Source organism: Mytilus edulis, chromosome 1 (genome assembly GCF_963676685.1).
Source record: "Mytilus edulis chromosome 1, xbMytEdul2.2, whole genome shotgun sequence".
Classification (NCBI taxonomy): Eukaryota; Metazoa; Mollusca; class Bivalvia; order Mytilida; family Mytilidae; genus Mytilus; species Mytilus edulis.
In genome coordinates, this window is record NC_092344.1 from 23,342,219 (window position 1) to 23,355,995 (window position 13,777).

Below are 13,777 nucleotides of genomic sequence, written 5' to 3' on the forward strand. Positions count from 1 at the left end.
ACCAAGATGGCCTCTATGGCTAAAAATAGAACATAGGGGAAAAATGTAGATTTTGGCTTATAACCATTATAGTAATTAGTCAATTACTCATTTAGTTCAATTATTAGATTTAGTCAGGGTCAACTAAATTTATATAATATATTTGTTTTATAGCTTGGTTTAGAAGAAACACCGACGAAACGCGCGTCTGGTGTATTAAATTATAAACCTGTTTTCTTTTGATAGCTAGTAGGCGTGTGTTTCTCTGTTCTATGAGTTCTCTCATTTGTTTGTATTATAAGTATTTTTTGATAAGTTTGACATATTATATATAAATATATTATTATGAGATGAGAAATCATATACAACAATCCAAGATGAGGGGTCAGTAGAAGCCTTTGTCTTATGTAACGACCCGAAGATAAAGGTATAAAGGTATAAGGTATAGTCCTGTCATGTAATGTTGTCATTTAAATGTTATTATTTAAATTGCCATAAATTGCGGGAAGTTTAGCAAGCCACAAAACCAGGGTCAACCCAACATTTTTATTTAAATATCATGTACCAAGTCAGGAAAATTGCCATTGTTATATTATTATTCGTTTCTGTGTGTTTTACATTTAAGTGATGTGTTTTTGTTGTGTCAAAGTTCCCCACTTATATTTTATGTGTTCCCTCAATTTTAGTTTGTAACCCGGATTTGTTTTTTTTCTCAATCGATTTATGAATTTCAAAAAGCGGTATACTACTGTTGCCTTGATATATTTACTGTCTGTAAACCATTACTGCTTCCATTTATCATGATTAATTGATGCAATATATGTATAATGTATTATTGCAATTGTTAATCGATTTTATCTGATGAACAAGTTTTTTTTTAAAGATTGTTGCTACATTTTCAAACGGTCCAGAACTCCAAGATTTTATATAACATATATACGCCTTACACAAATTGATATATTTTTTCAATTACGCATTCAAATCGCGTAATTAGTGTTACCCCCATCGTTTCGATTTATAAAAGACAGTTTACGGAGAAATTTGTATAACAACCAGTTTTAGGCGTTCTTCATTTACAAATGTATCCAACCTGTAATATACAAATCAAGTAACAAAGGCATTATTTTACCAATCGATGTTGAGCGGTCCTAGTTGCAAGTTACTTTACTGTTGAGCAGACTAGCCATAAATATCTTAAAATTAGGTTTCACTTGATCGGTTATATTTTGTACATTTCAACAAAATGCATTTGACTAACAGGTCGAACACCTGTTGTTCTTTAACCCTGCTGACTGCCATTGGCGATTGCTAAATAAAATCGATCGCAAGATGTAACAAAATGGATTTTAATATAAATTTAATACTAAACAGAACACAATAAACTTGTGGCCAAGATGTTCTGCCACAAACATAAATTATTTTTTTTGGTACACCAGATTTGCGGTTTTTATCCAACGGAATCAGGTTTTAACTTTTAACGTAGTTTTCAATTTAGACTTGTTTATATATATAATATATATAAATTGTTTATCAAAATATTGCGTATATATTTAGCAAAAGTAAATAAATACATTGTACAGAATGTATATATTATAATTAAAAAATTCGCAGACTACATTTCCCATCAAATAATACCAGTTCGTTTAAATATTGTCACTAGCTCTTGCATGCCTTCTGGCAATCTTCAGGAGACGTTTTAACAATTTCCTTGACGACACTACTATTGGTAACGTTCGTTACGTTACAATAATGGTAAGGGGAGATAAATCAAATGTGTTTACGTAGATCTGTTTAATTTTAATTGAAAGATCTTTATAAAGAGTGCTTCCTTTGCCAGTCTTTTATATTTACTATATTCGTTCATTTTATAGAACGAAAATACGGTAAATTTTCCCCTACTGCACGTTTCGAAATGTTCGTTTACATCTTACATTCCTGTGGTTGGATCTCGTATATTTTGTCTGTAAATACGGACTATTTGACATATTGAATTACCAGTCTGTCCGATGTAAAATTCCTTGCAAGTGCTGCCTACAATACAGTAAATTAGGTTTACCGTTTTGCAATAAATGTCTGTATTTGGAACAATTGTTTGGCCGTTGAGTAATGTTATTTGCGGCCTTGTTTTCATATATTCACAAAGACCACATCTAGGGTCATTACATTTTAAAACGTTGTATTTTATTCGAGTTGGGTCTTAAATTTTAGCCCTTGTTTAAATCTTTTTAAAGGCTGTCTTTTACTTTTCAGGAATTTTTCTGTTGGGAAAAGCTTTTTTATTATTTTTTTTTTGTAAAACCGGCAAATTTGCTTTTATGACGTTGAATATATCAGGATTGTTTGGGTTATGAGTGCTAACAAACAGAATAAATTCTGTACAAATGTAGTACTATCTCTATGTGCTGTGGACCTTCGTTTCTTCATTATCATTGCTTTTGCCGTTTCTATTGCCTTTGATTATTCAGTTTTCGTACATGTACATGCATACTAGTAATTCCTTGAATATGTGTAAGGTATTCGATTGTTTTTTGTTATCAATTATTTTTTGATAATTAAGTTATGTCTACTCATAACATTATTCAAATCAAATTAAGACGAAGGAGCAAGATAACATCCAAAAACGAGGGCATGTCAAATAGGAACATTTTGTGTGTCATGATCTAAGGAAACAATTTATTGAACTTTTGTTTAATCATAAAGTTTATCATTTGATACATTGAACAGTCACTCATGGTTGATAAAATGTGTTTATCAGTAACATTTGATCTTTTGTCAAACGTGACTAGCAAATGTGTAATTCACCTGTATCAGACTGCACCAAATTGTATCACCGATCCTAAATGTACATGCTTTTTGAAAAAATATACAATAACTGTTGATTGACAGAGTAGATAACATGGACTAGATATTTTGTTTTACTGTAATAAAAACAAATACACGTATTCATAGTTTTGTATTCCCCATTATTATAAATGCTTTTTTTCTTAAATTATACTTATAAAGTGTCATTTATGTTTGAGATTGCATCTGAACTACTCAATTTTGGCAAAAATTCAATTTTTTGTTTGACAGTTTTTGTAAATAACTAGTACATAATTATCCTCCAAATTGATTTCAAAAGAATATTTTTTTATGTTATTGAAATATTGTAGTATTTAGGCCAATCAAGCTGCAACACATCAAGTTGTACGTTCATATGGATGTGCGTTTTCTTAACAGTGTAAACGTGAAAGAGAATCATTGTGTTGATGTTGTTTATTTAAGAAGAAAAGAGATACTCAAAAGACTTGAGTTAGAGATCCAGTCATTATAAAACTGTGTAAATGGCAAACATTGCGAAATTAATGTGACTTCAGGTAATAGAAAATATGTTGATTAGAGAATACATGACAGACCTTAGTTAGGGATCTTATTGGAACAAAAGAGAAGTTGCAGTTTTTGTAAATTAGAAGAGAAAGCAATACTTATATCACAACTATTTTTCACATGTTTTCGGTTGTCTCCTTTAGCACTAATTGAATTGATAGATAATGCTCATTGTAAGTCTTGTTTTTGTTACGTTTATGCATTTTTTTTCAAAGATTTATCCTCATTCGTCATTGGTTATCAAAATTGACCTCTGGTGTTGCTCGTATTCTTCCTAACATCATTTTCAGCTACCATTAACATGAAAACAGAAATAATGCTTCAAACGAATGATAGACCATGCCCTAATACGAAGGCCCATAAACAACCCAAACCTCATCATGTGTACAAAGTACAAACCTTGAACCTGCTCCATAAACTAGAGTATTACAATAGTATTTATAAATTTTGATTTTGATTTTTCGTCCGGAACATGCATTTCATATTTTCAACTGTCCGTTTAACAACAAACAATCAATCAATCAATTAATTTAGGTTTCGGCGTTGATTTACAAGTTGATGTATTGTAAGTCTGATAATATTGCTTGAATATTAATGTAATGCAACACTTCGCTGATGAACGACGATGAACATGGGAAGCAGTATGAAGGCAGACGTTACCACATGGTACCGCTACCTGTTAAACAAATCAATCGTGTGTCCGATTCGCACTTTGTTCGTAGTAATCGTTTTATGTTTGTTTTTTTTACTAAATGGCTAGTTTTTATATTTCAACTTATTTACATATAATTTGTCCTCAAGAAAATACTACAATTTTTTATAAATTTAGAAGAAATTTACTTTAATTTAATAGTTTGCTTCCAGTAAACAATTCGCAAATATGTTTTCGTATGCTGTGCACTCAGCGTCACCTTTCTCGTAAAAATCCAGTGATCACATTACGCAAGAATCTGTCATCGTAAAAAACTATTATCTTAATGTACATGTTATATTCGTGCTCAATATCCATGTTTCTTTGTTATTTATTGATTTAAAGGTGACAATCGGTAAAATATGGCTTTAAACACGACAATTAACTATTTGCTATTTTTTCAAACCATATCAAACCGAGAGGAAACACATTACGATTATACCATTTGGATGCGTAACAAATGATAAAAATCGTGCACAGAAGTTTTTGATATATATGTTGTGTACAAATTGTAATGTTGTACTCATTATGATTTGTACAGTCCGTTACCAGTGTTTTATGAACTGCCTTACACAAATGGATGATGCATGTACGAAGTCTTTCTTTTAGCATTTTTCTGTTATGTTTTCGTTTCTGCAAATTATTACATAAAACATTAATAGAACACATTTTTTTTAAAGATATAATTTGGTATCAGTAGAAAACGAAAAAAGATTTAAAACCATTCACGTGTCCTTATGTCTAGTTTGAGGACAGGGAGAATAGCACGATTTGTTAGGTTGAAGTATATAAATTTGAAATTTTGCACAAGTTGTAGATTTCCCATCATATAATAGATGGTGAATTGCTGGTGTGCAAAACCTCCGTCACATTGTTGACTATGCACAATAGTCTTTTTGTGAAACATGCACATCCTTCGGTAGTAATATTTTCAAAAATGGGAGTATAAGCTGCATACTAATATTGCAAACTGAAAAAGTTTTTTTTATGCACTTGAATTAAAAATAGAGGAGTTACTCTTATAATATAGAACAGTATATGGGAAAGAAAATAGAAAAGTTTTTTTTCACTTAAAAAACTGTGGGCCTCTATGGAAATTATTGATACACTATTTTTTACTCCTATATTTGGGCAAACATCGTGTAATGTATGAACGGTACATGTTGTTACTTATATAAGAGAGAGAGAGAGAGATCTTTACAGTTGTATTTGATGTTATAATTTTCCAAAACCATGTTACACTTCAGTAAAATGGTGCTGCAAGGGGAAAGTAAAAAACTGACTATTGAAAAAAAAAAATGAATTTATTGAAACAAACAGCAATATTAGTTTTATTTCGTTTTCATAAAGAAGGAAAATGTAATTCATGACAACTGTTTACCAAAATCAATTGAACACCAAACACTTGTAACACCATTCAAATATTTAGCATTTTAACATTTTGAATTTCATTTTCATACTTTTAAAAATGTTGTTTTGTTCAAAATTCAAACCATATAGGGAATCTACTAGAATAGTACCACTTTATGGAATTATAAAATACAAATGTCCTAAAGTGTTAACAAATACATTTAAATAAATATTAAAGAACGCAAACATTTATGTTATTAAAAAGTAATTTCGTTATATTCCTTTGGAATCACTCTACACCCTAGCGTTGATCAGTCTTACTAATATCTTTTCATTTTCCTCAATAGTATATCAAATGCAGCAATGATAATCTGTTATGTTCAAAGCGTTTGAAATACAAATGTAAACACATTTTGTATATATGCCAACAACAGCCATAGTGAATATCAGTTTTACAAAAGACAATTGAACCTCATATTAACTTCACTAAAAGACATTTACTGTAAGATATATTAAGAATATTCAAAGAAAGACAAAAATGATGCAGCTATTTATCAAAACCAATTGCGGTTCAAACATTCTACCATAATTATACACTTAAATCATGTGATGGATAGCGCGGTGAATATCACTTCTTTTTAATATTAAATAATGTTTATCATAGGATTAAACGTTTCAATATTTGAAATTGTAGGGATGAAGATCCACCTGAAAAGACTCCACAACAAACGGAACAAAATATACAGGTATCATGTTTATCATTGTATTTATTGAAAGGAGAAGACTAGCCTTCTTTGCATTTTCTTAATTCTAAACCGCAAGAATGGTACAATGATGTTACAAAAGGGTTCAACGATTATAAACATCACTTTTCATTACATCAATTTACACTTGAAACTAAAGTATTTGGGATTTTGTTAGATACAATACACAACCTTAATCTTATTTAAGCATTTGAACTCTTCAAACATCTGTAAAAAAAAAAGAAGCACCAGGGTAGTTTAATGTTGAAAATGTAACATTTATGTGCTGTTGGATAATAATTTATATGGAATAATGTGTTTTGTTAAATAAGTTTTTGTATTTGGTCAATGTTTTAATTTAGGGAAGATAATTCAGGACATACATAAGACTTGCCGTTGTTTGACAACTATCCCATACTTCTGTTATGTTGTTGACGCATGCATTCTTTTATGGAATCAATACAAATCAAGATACACAATGGTCCTGTTACATTCCTTATAACAAAACAGAAAAAAATGCACATTCATGCAGGGCCACTTTTGTTGGACTGACATTCCCTGTGATTTCTCTCTGCCAAAAAGTCAATTGCATGGTTTCAGTTTCCTATTGAATTAAATGGAATATTTTGATCATAAATGCTTTTTCATTATTTGAGAAAAGACTTCAAAATTGGAATGCAATACTTTTTTTTGTTAAAGCTAATTAGATTCGGACGTTTTTACTTTACTTGTGTTCAATAACGGTATTTCCGTGATATTTCTCACAGAACCTGATATAGCATGTGCTGTTCGCAAAGGATTTTATCATATACAATAAAAATAAAAATTCCAGAGCATAATACAACCATTACGAAACGGATGACACTTCACATAAAATGATTGTACGACATGTCGTAATTCTATTTTATTTGTATAAGTTTACTAGGTAAGATACCAGAAATTACAAGTTTATTTTATTTAAAGGTTTCGATGAAGTTATTGAATTGTAGAAACTCGTAAAGGTTACTCCAGATTACTTTTATGTGAAATTAAAGTAGCTGTATTCTATTTTTGTTCTGTCATAAGATGGTAAAATGTAAAATTTGGAAAGTCTATGCGTGACGAAAAGTATGAAATTCAACGTGTAGCTATAATCATTAAATGAACAATGTACTTTCTGTTCACAAGTTAAACATTAGCATTTTGATACAGATTTCCATGTGAGACACATTAAATCTATTCATTTACACTCGTATATTTTGAATTACACGTAGGATTTTTTTAATATCCATGGTATTTGTAACTGATAACTCCAAGAGTGTCACCATTTTAAAATTGGTAATGCATTTGTCTTTGATAATGTTTGAGGTCGTATAGAATTAGAAAAAATGTAAATAAATGAAAATATTTATTAGATTACGTCGCACTGTTACACCATTTATGTGTGTTTAAATATTTTATTCATATTGATGATTGTTGAATTATGTGTTCCTTTAATTTGTAAGCAAACCCCATGGGCTGACTTGGATAGAGAAGAGAAAGAGCAACTTGATTATGGGGAAATGATAGCTATGATAGGCCAAGATGGGGTTAACGATGAAGAAGAATTAATAAAAATAAATGAAGATCAGGAGGTAAATATATTTGAGCACTAATTAAGTACTAACGAAATCTATATATAAAAAAAGTCGTTTACAACTAGAATGGTTAAAACAAATATACAAAGTAACACATATGTGAACAAATTATTACTTGTTTATTTACTGTAATCTATTTTAATTTAACAAACATATTTTTGTTTGTTTTTTGTTTGTTTGTTGGTATCAATGAAAGTAATTTCCCTTAGTTTGCCGAACCGTTCGTTTCGTGACTGTTACAACGGTATAGTAAGGTTGTATCTGCGTTCAGTATTTCAGCTGCTTTTTTAATATATTCATCGCAATTATAATTGTTGCATGGGCACATTTTTAAGAAATGTATTAACTCTCTTATTAAGACCATTTTAATTAAAATGATGTGCATTTACCTTTATATAATGTGAAATTGTCTCTTAATGATGTGAGTAAATATCCTTATATGATGTGTAAACATTCTAAATGATATGCAAATATACTTATATATGATGTGCAAATATACTTATATGATGTGTATGAATCTTTTATCATTTTCAAATATCCTTTTATGATGTGCAAATATACTTATATGACATATGATGTGTATGATCATTTAAAATTTGTGCGATCACGAAAAAAGTTGAATTAAATTGGATTATCCTCTCGATCTTAGTAGAGGTGTTGCAGAACTGAGTAATTTAGATACGAATACGTATCAAAGTATGCATATGCGTGCGGTACAGTTAAAATGGGTACCGAAGAATGATTTTCAAAGTTATTAATCAGAACAAATATAATTTCGGGAATCGAGTGTAAAGTCAAGCACGCCTGTTGAATTCAAAGCGTGTTCATGTCGATTTTTATTGTCCTTTAAATGTTTAATACAGAAACTAAAAAAATATATATCGCTTCAAATTCCATTATTATTATATTTTAAAACTAGATTTTTATATATTTGACATTCAAATTTCATATCAAATGAAAGCAAACAATATGGGGCAAGCGAAATCGCTTTGTAATGAGTCATCATAACAGGGTAGGTGTGTTTGATTATAAAAATAACATTTGGCTAATTTGTTGAACGTCTTACGCATATATAATCATTTATATCAAAGTAATTCATGTTATTTTAAAAGCTCCCCCTTCTACATGTTCTACATAGATTTCAAACATTTATCATACATGTACGTCAACATATTTGGGAAGTATTAAATTTCACTTCATGTGCTGATAACTCACTTGATTTGATTGGTTAAGGTCAATAGTAAACCTTTAAGATACATCGGATACGTTGGTGATTTGTCTTTAGTGTTAATTGTACTATGTACTATTATTTGTCCGTTTGTCTATTTATTTTTAGCCATGCCAATGTCAGTTTATTTTCAATCTATGAGTTCAACTGCTACACTGGTATCTTTCGTCCCACTTAAAATACTTAGGCATGATTTTCGATGATTACATCGATATATAAAAATGATGTCATAATATGCGACTTTGCGACACAAGACTGGCTAGAACGTTTTGTCGACTTCAAGTTTGGGCTTGTCACAAACAGATGAGCACTTTTTTTTATGATAGAAGTCAGTGTCAAAAGTCCATCAAAAACATCCTAATATAGAAGGAGTTTGCTTATATTTTGAGGTAAGTTGTTTAAAAGTATTTTAGCCTACAGGTTCGTCGCTATTCATCTTATTAATAATTGAGTTTCGAGTGATAGATAAAGCTGCATTGTTTACATTTTTATAAATGGTGTTAATGTATACACGTTTCGCTGTCAACATGACTAAGCACATCAATGAATCCACCATAAGAACGATGAAAAAAGGATATTTGCTACAAAAGATGTGTCATTCATCTGATTCCGATTCCGAACCTTTGCTTCAAAGGGGAAAAAGAGGACAGCATACCCTTCTTGGAAAATACGATGCCGAAGTCCAAGGAACTTACGACTTGCTGGTGGGATAATAGACCGTCCTTTTTTGTTTGCTGCTGCAAGACGGACAATAGTGGCTAAATATCGGTAGTTATTAAGTAAATTTGGAGGCTCCATTGAACTTTGTGTGCCCAATCCTTTCTACGCCGCATGGGATATTTCAAATGTTTGGCTTTGAGCGTTCCTGATGAAGGTAAATCCAGAAAAGCGCTTCGGACGCAAGAAATTAATGACGTGTTGTTTTCAATATTTTACATCACTGGGTCGATACCTCTGCTGGTGGACTATCAGTCCCCGAGGGTATCATCAGCTCAGTAGTCAGTATTTCGGTACTGACATGATTTGACAAACTTTACTAAAATTTGTCAGTTTATAAATTTATAAATTATTAAGAAACTAAGGTTTCAACTCCCTCAGGCAAAGTTGGCTTTAGATAAATTTGGCTATTTATTTTAGGTATTTTTGACATACAGCTCTTCAACGGTTTCGGTACTTATACATCTTCGGATTTCAAATGTTTGGCTTTGAGCGTTCCTGATGAAGGTAAATCCAGAAAAGCGCTTCGGACGCAAGAAATTAATGACGTGTTGTTTTCAATATTTTACATCACTGGGTCGATACCTCTGCTGGTGGACTATCAGTCCCCGAGGGTATCATCAGCTCAGTAGTCAGTATTTCGGTACTGACATGATTTGACAAACTTTACTAAAATTTGTCAGTTTATAAATTTATAAATTATTAAGAAACTAAGGTTTCAACTCCCTCAGGCAAAGTTGGCTTTAGATGAATTTGGCTATTTATTTTAGGTATTTTTGACATACAGCTCTTCAACGGTTTCGGTACTTATACATCTTCGGATTTCAAATGTTTGGCTTTGAGCGTTCCTGATGAAGGTAAATCCAGAAAAGCGCTTCGGACGCAAGAAATTAATGACGTGTTGTTTTCAATATTTTACATCACTGGGTCGATACCTCTGCTGGTGGACTATCAGTCCCCGAGGGTATCATCAGCTCAGTAGTCAGTATTTCGGTACTGACATGATTTGACAAACTTTACTAAAATTTGTCAGTTTATAAATTTATAAATTATTCAGAAACTAAGGTTTCAACTCCCTCAGGCAAAGTTGGCTTTAGATGAATTTGGCTATTTATTTTAGGTATTTTTGACATACAGCTCTTCAACGGTTTCGGTACTTATACATCTTCGGATTTCAAATGTTTGGCTTTGAGCGTTCCTGATGAAGGTAAATCCAGAAAAGCGCTTCGGACGCAAGAAATTAATGACGTGTTGTTTTCAATATTCAACGGAAATGTACTAAAGTAGCGCGTAAAATTCCAAAAGATTTCGAAAAACAGAAAGAGGAATTTCTGACTGCTATTTTAACTCAAGAAAAATTAGATAGCAAGTGACTTCATAATTTTTTATCTGACACACGTGTACAGTGGAGATCACTTTTAACCTCTCATTAAATCAGTCAGAATCTGCCAGGAGAACTCTTCTAGAACAGTATGTAGAACTGTCAGCCTGACACCTTTTAGACAGTTCCAGCTAAAACAGTTCTAACCTAGAACTGATTTGGTCAGTTCTACCTAGAACTGCTTTGGACAGTTCTACCTAAACTGATCCTGACAGTTCTACCCTAGAACAATTTAAGACAGTTCTACCTAGAACTGACCAAATCTTTGGTCAGTTCTACTTCAAGAACAGTTCTATGACTACAACAGTTATACGGTTAGAATTATATAATATTGATTTTATAACTATGATTCTACGGCTATAATTGATTTATAAATTTTACGGCTAGAATTGATTTAAGAACTATTTGTATTTGATATATTGAGGCTTCGGCAAAATAGCGATTTATATAGAGTTTTGCTATTTAGCCGTTCTTATTTTATATTTTTAAACAAGAGATGTGTGTGTCTGTTCCATGTCAGGAGCCTGTAATTCAGTGATTTTACTTTGTTGACGCGTTACATAAATTATGTTTTTCGTTCAGTTTTTGTACGTAAATTAGGCTGTTAGTTTTATCATTTAAATTATTTTACTTTTGTCATTCCGGGAGTCGGGGTGACTCGTATAACAAATTATTTGACCTCATTAACCAAATGTAATAACTTGTTTCCCAATCCACTATTATAAATAAATATGCTTTTGAATTAAACTTAAACTGACCATATTTGCTCTTCATCATATAAATCTATAAACATGTAGCTGCACACGGCAGTAATACAGTTATATTTTTAGGCAAGGATGGATTGTACAAATGACAGAAATTATACAAGTATTGGAAAACAATGACTTCAAAATTTTGTTTGCATCAGCTTATTATAGCAGCATGTCCTCTTTTTATTCAAAATATTGAATCGTAAACAAATATTATATCTGTTTAGGAGTAGTTTTCATACCTCTAACGGACCCGTTTAACAAACATCTTTTTACTGCATCAACCTAAACTGACATTATTTGCTCTTTTGTCTGCAAATCTCTATAGCTGCACAGCAATTCAGTTATAGTTTTCGATCAAGACGGACAGTAATATAAAGATACAGCAATATCGGAAAACAATGACCACAAAGTTTTGTTCGCATCAATTTATAGTGCCAGCATGTCCTCATTTTATTCAAATATTGAATCGTTAAGAAATATCAGTAGTTTTCAAACCTGAGACTAACTCTTGTAATAAAATTTTTTGACCGCATCAACCCAAACTGACCATAGTTTGTTTAATTTAAATCTATATAGCTGCACAGTAATTCAGTTATAATTTCACGTCAAGAGAGACTGTAGTATACAAATAACCGCAATATTGGAAATGAATGACCACAATTTTTTCTCTGGCATCAATTGAGATTGCCAGCATTTCCTTTTTTTATTCAAAATATTGAATCGTAAACAAATATCTGTAGTTTTCATACCTCAGACTGACTAGTGTAATACAATCTTTTCACCACATCAACCCAAACTGACCATATTTGCTTATTTATGTAAATATATATAGCTGCACAGTAATTCAGTTATAATTTTAGGGACTGTTGTATACAAATAACCGCAATATTGGAAATCAATGACCATAACTTTTTTCGCATCAATTGAGAGTGCCAGCATTTCCTCTTTTTATTCAAAATATTGCATCCAAAACACATATCAGCAGTTTCATATCTCAGACTGACTCATGTAACAAAATTAATTGTCTGCATCAATCAAAATTGACCATATTTGACAGCATCAACCAAAACTGACCATATTTGACTTCATCAACCAAAACTTACCATACATGTATGTGCTCTTTTTTTTTTTATGTAAATCGTATAGTCGCATAGTACACCCGTAATATTTTTATGTAGGCAATGGTAGGGATGGATTGAATATTTTAAATGATAGCAATATTGGAACACAATGACTACAAAATTTTGTTTGCATCAATTTAGAGTGCCAGCATGTCCTCTTTTTATTCTAAATATTGCATCATAAACAAATATCAGTAGTTTTCATACCTCAGAATGACCATGCTGACTGGTACACTAAAATTATTTGTCCGTATCAACCAAAAATTACCATATTATGTAAATATATATTTACATAATATGGTAATTTTTGGTTGATACGGACAAATAATTTTAAAGTCAGTGCCTTTCGACTTTTGTGTGACGGGTTGGTCTGTGCATAAATTAGTCGCGCTTGCTGGGGAGTATTGATTTAAACTCCTTGGTTGTAGTGACGCACACTACAGAGTCCTCTAGATGGTTCCAATCTACTGCAGTGCGCACAAAGATGGAGGTTTTTGAACTGGTCGGTCTTACTATTAGGAACTACATGTATGACCGCAAGTTTGTTGTTACGGACTTGTTGGTCTATAATGTTCTCAGTTACAAAATTGTTATATGTTTACCTTTTATTTGTCGTTTGGGTTTTTTGAAGATGGCAAAGAAGAATGATTGATTTTGTTTGTAGCCTAACGTCCAGGGGCAAATGTTTCATTCATGTTCAGATCGAGTATATTTTTCTGACGTCCCAGACTTCAAGATATCATTTATAATTGTTATGGGTAAGTCTGTCTAAATTGACGAGATTGTGCAAATGTACATAGTTTTTTACTCAAGTTACACATCACGTATTTCAT

The 13,777-nt window shown here is 31.4% G+C and overlaps 1 protein-coding gene across 6 annotated transcripts in view; it reads left to right on the forward strand.

The window, feature by feature from the left end:
- The window catches only part of LOC139528454 (uncharacterized), a 311,112-nt gene that overhangs the window by 87,229 nt on the left and 210,106 nt on the right, over positions 1-13,777 (forward strand). For all 6 annotated transcript variants that reach the window (XM_071324466.1, XM_071324436.1, XM_071324459.1 and 3 more), the window contains exons 3-4: positions 6,081-6,132; positions 7,614-7,742. In XM_071324466.1, the coding sequence (XP_071180567.1) occupies positions 6,081-6,132; positions 7,614-7,742 (181 nt within the window). The remainder of the gene's footprint in view (positions 1-6,080; positions 6,133-7,613; positions 7,743-13,777) is intronic.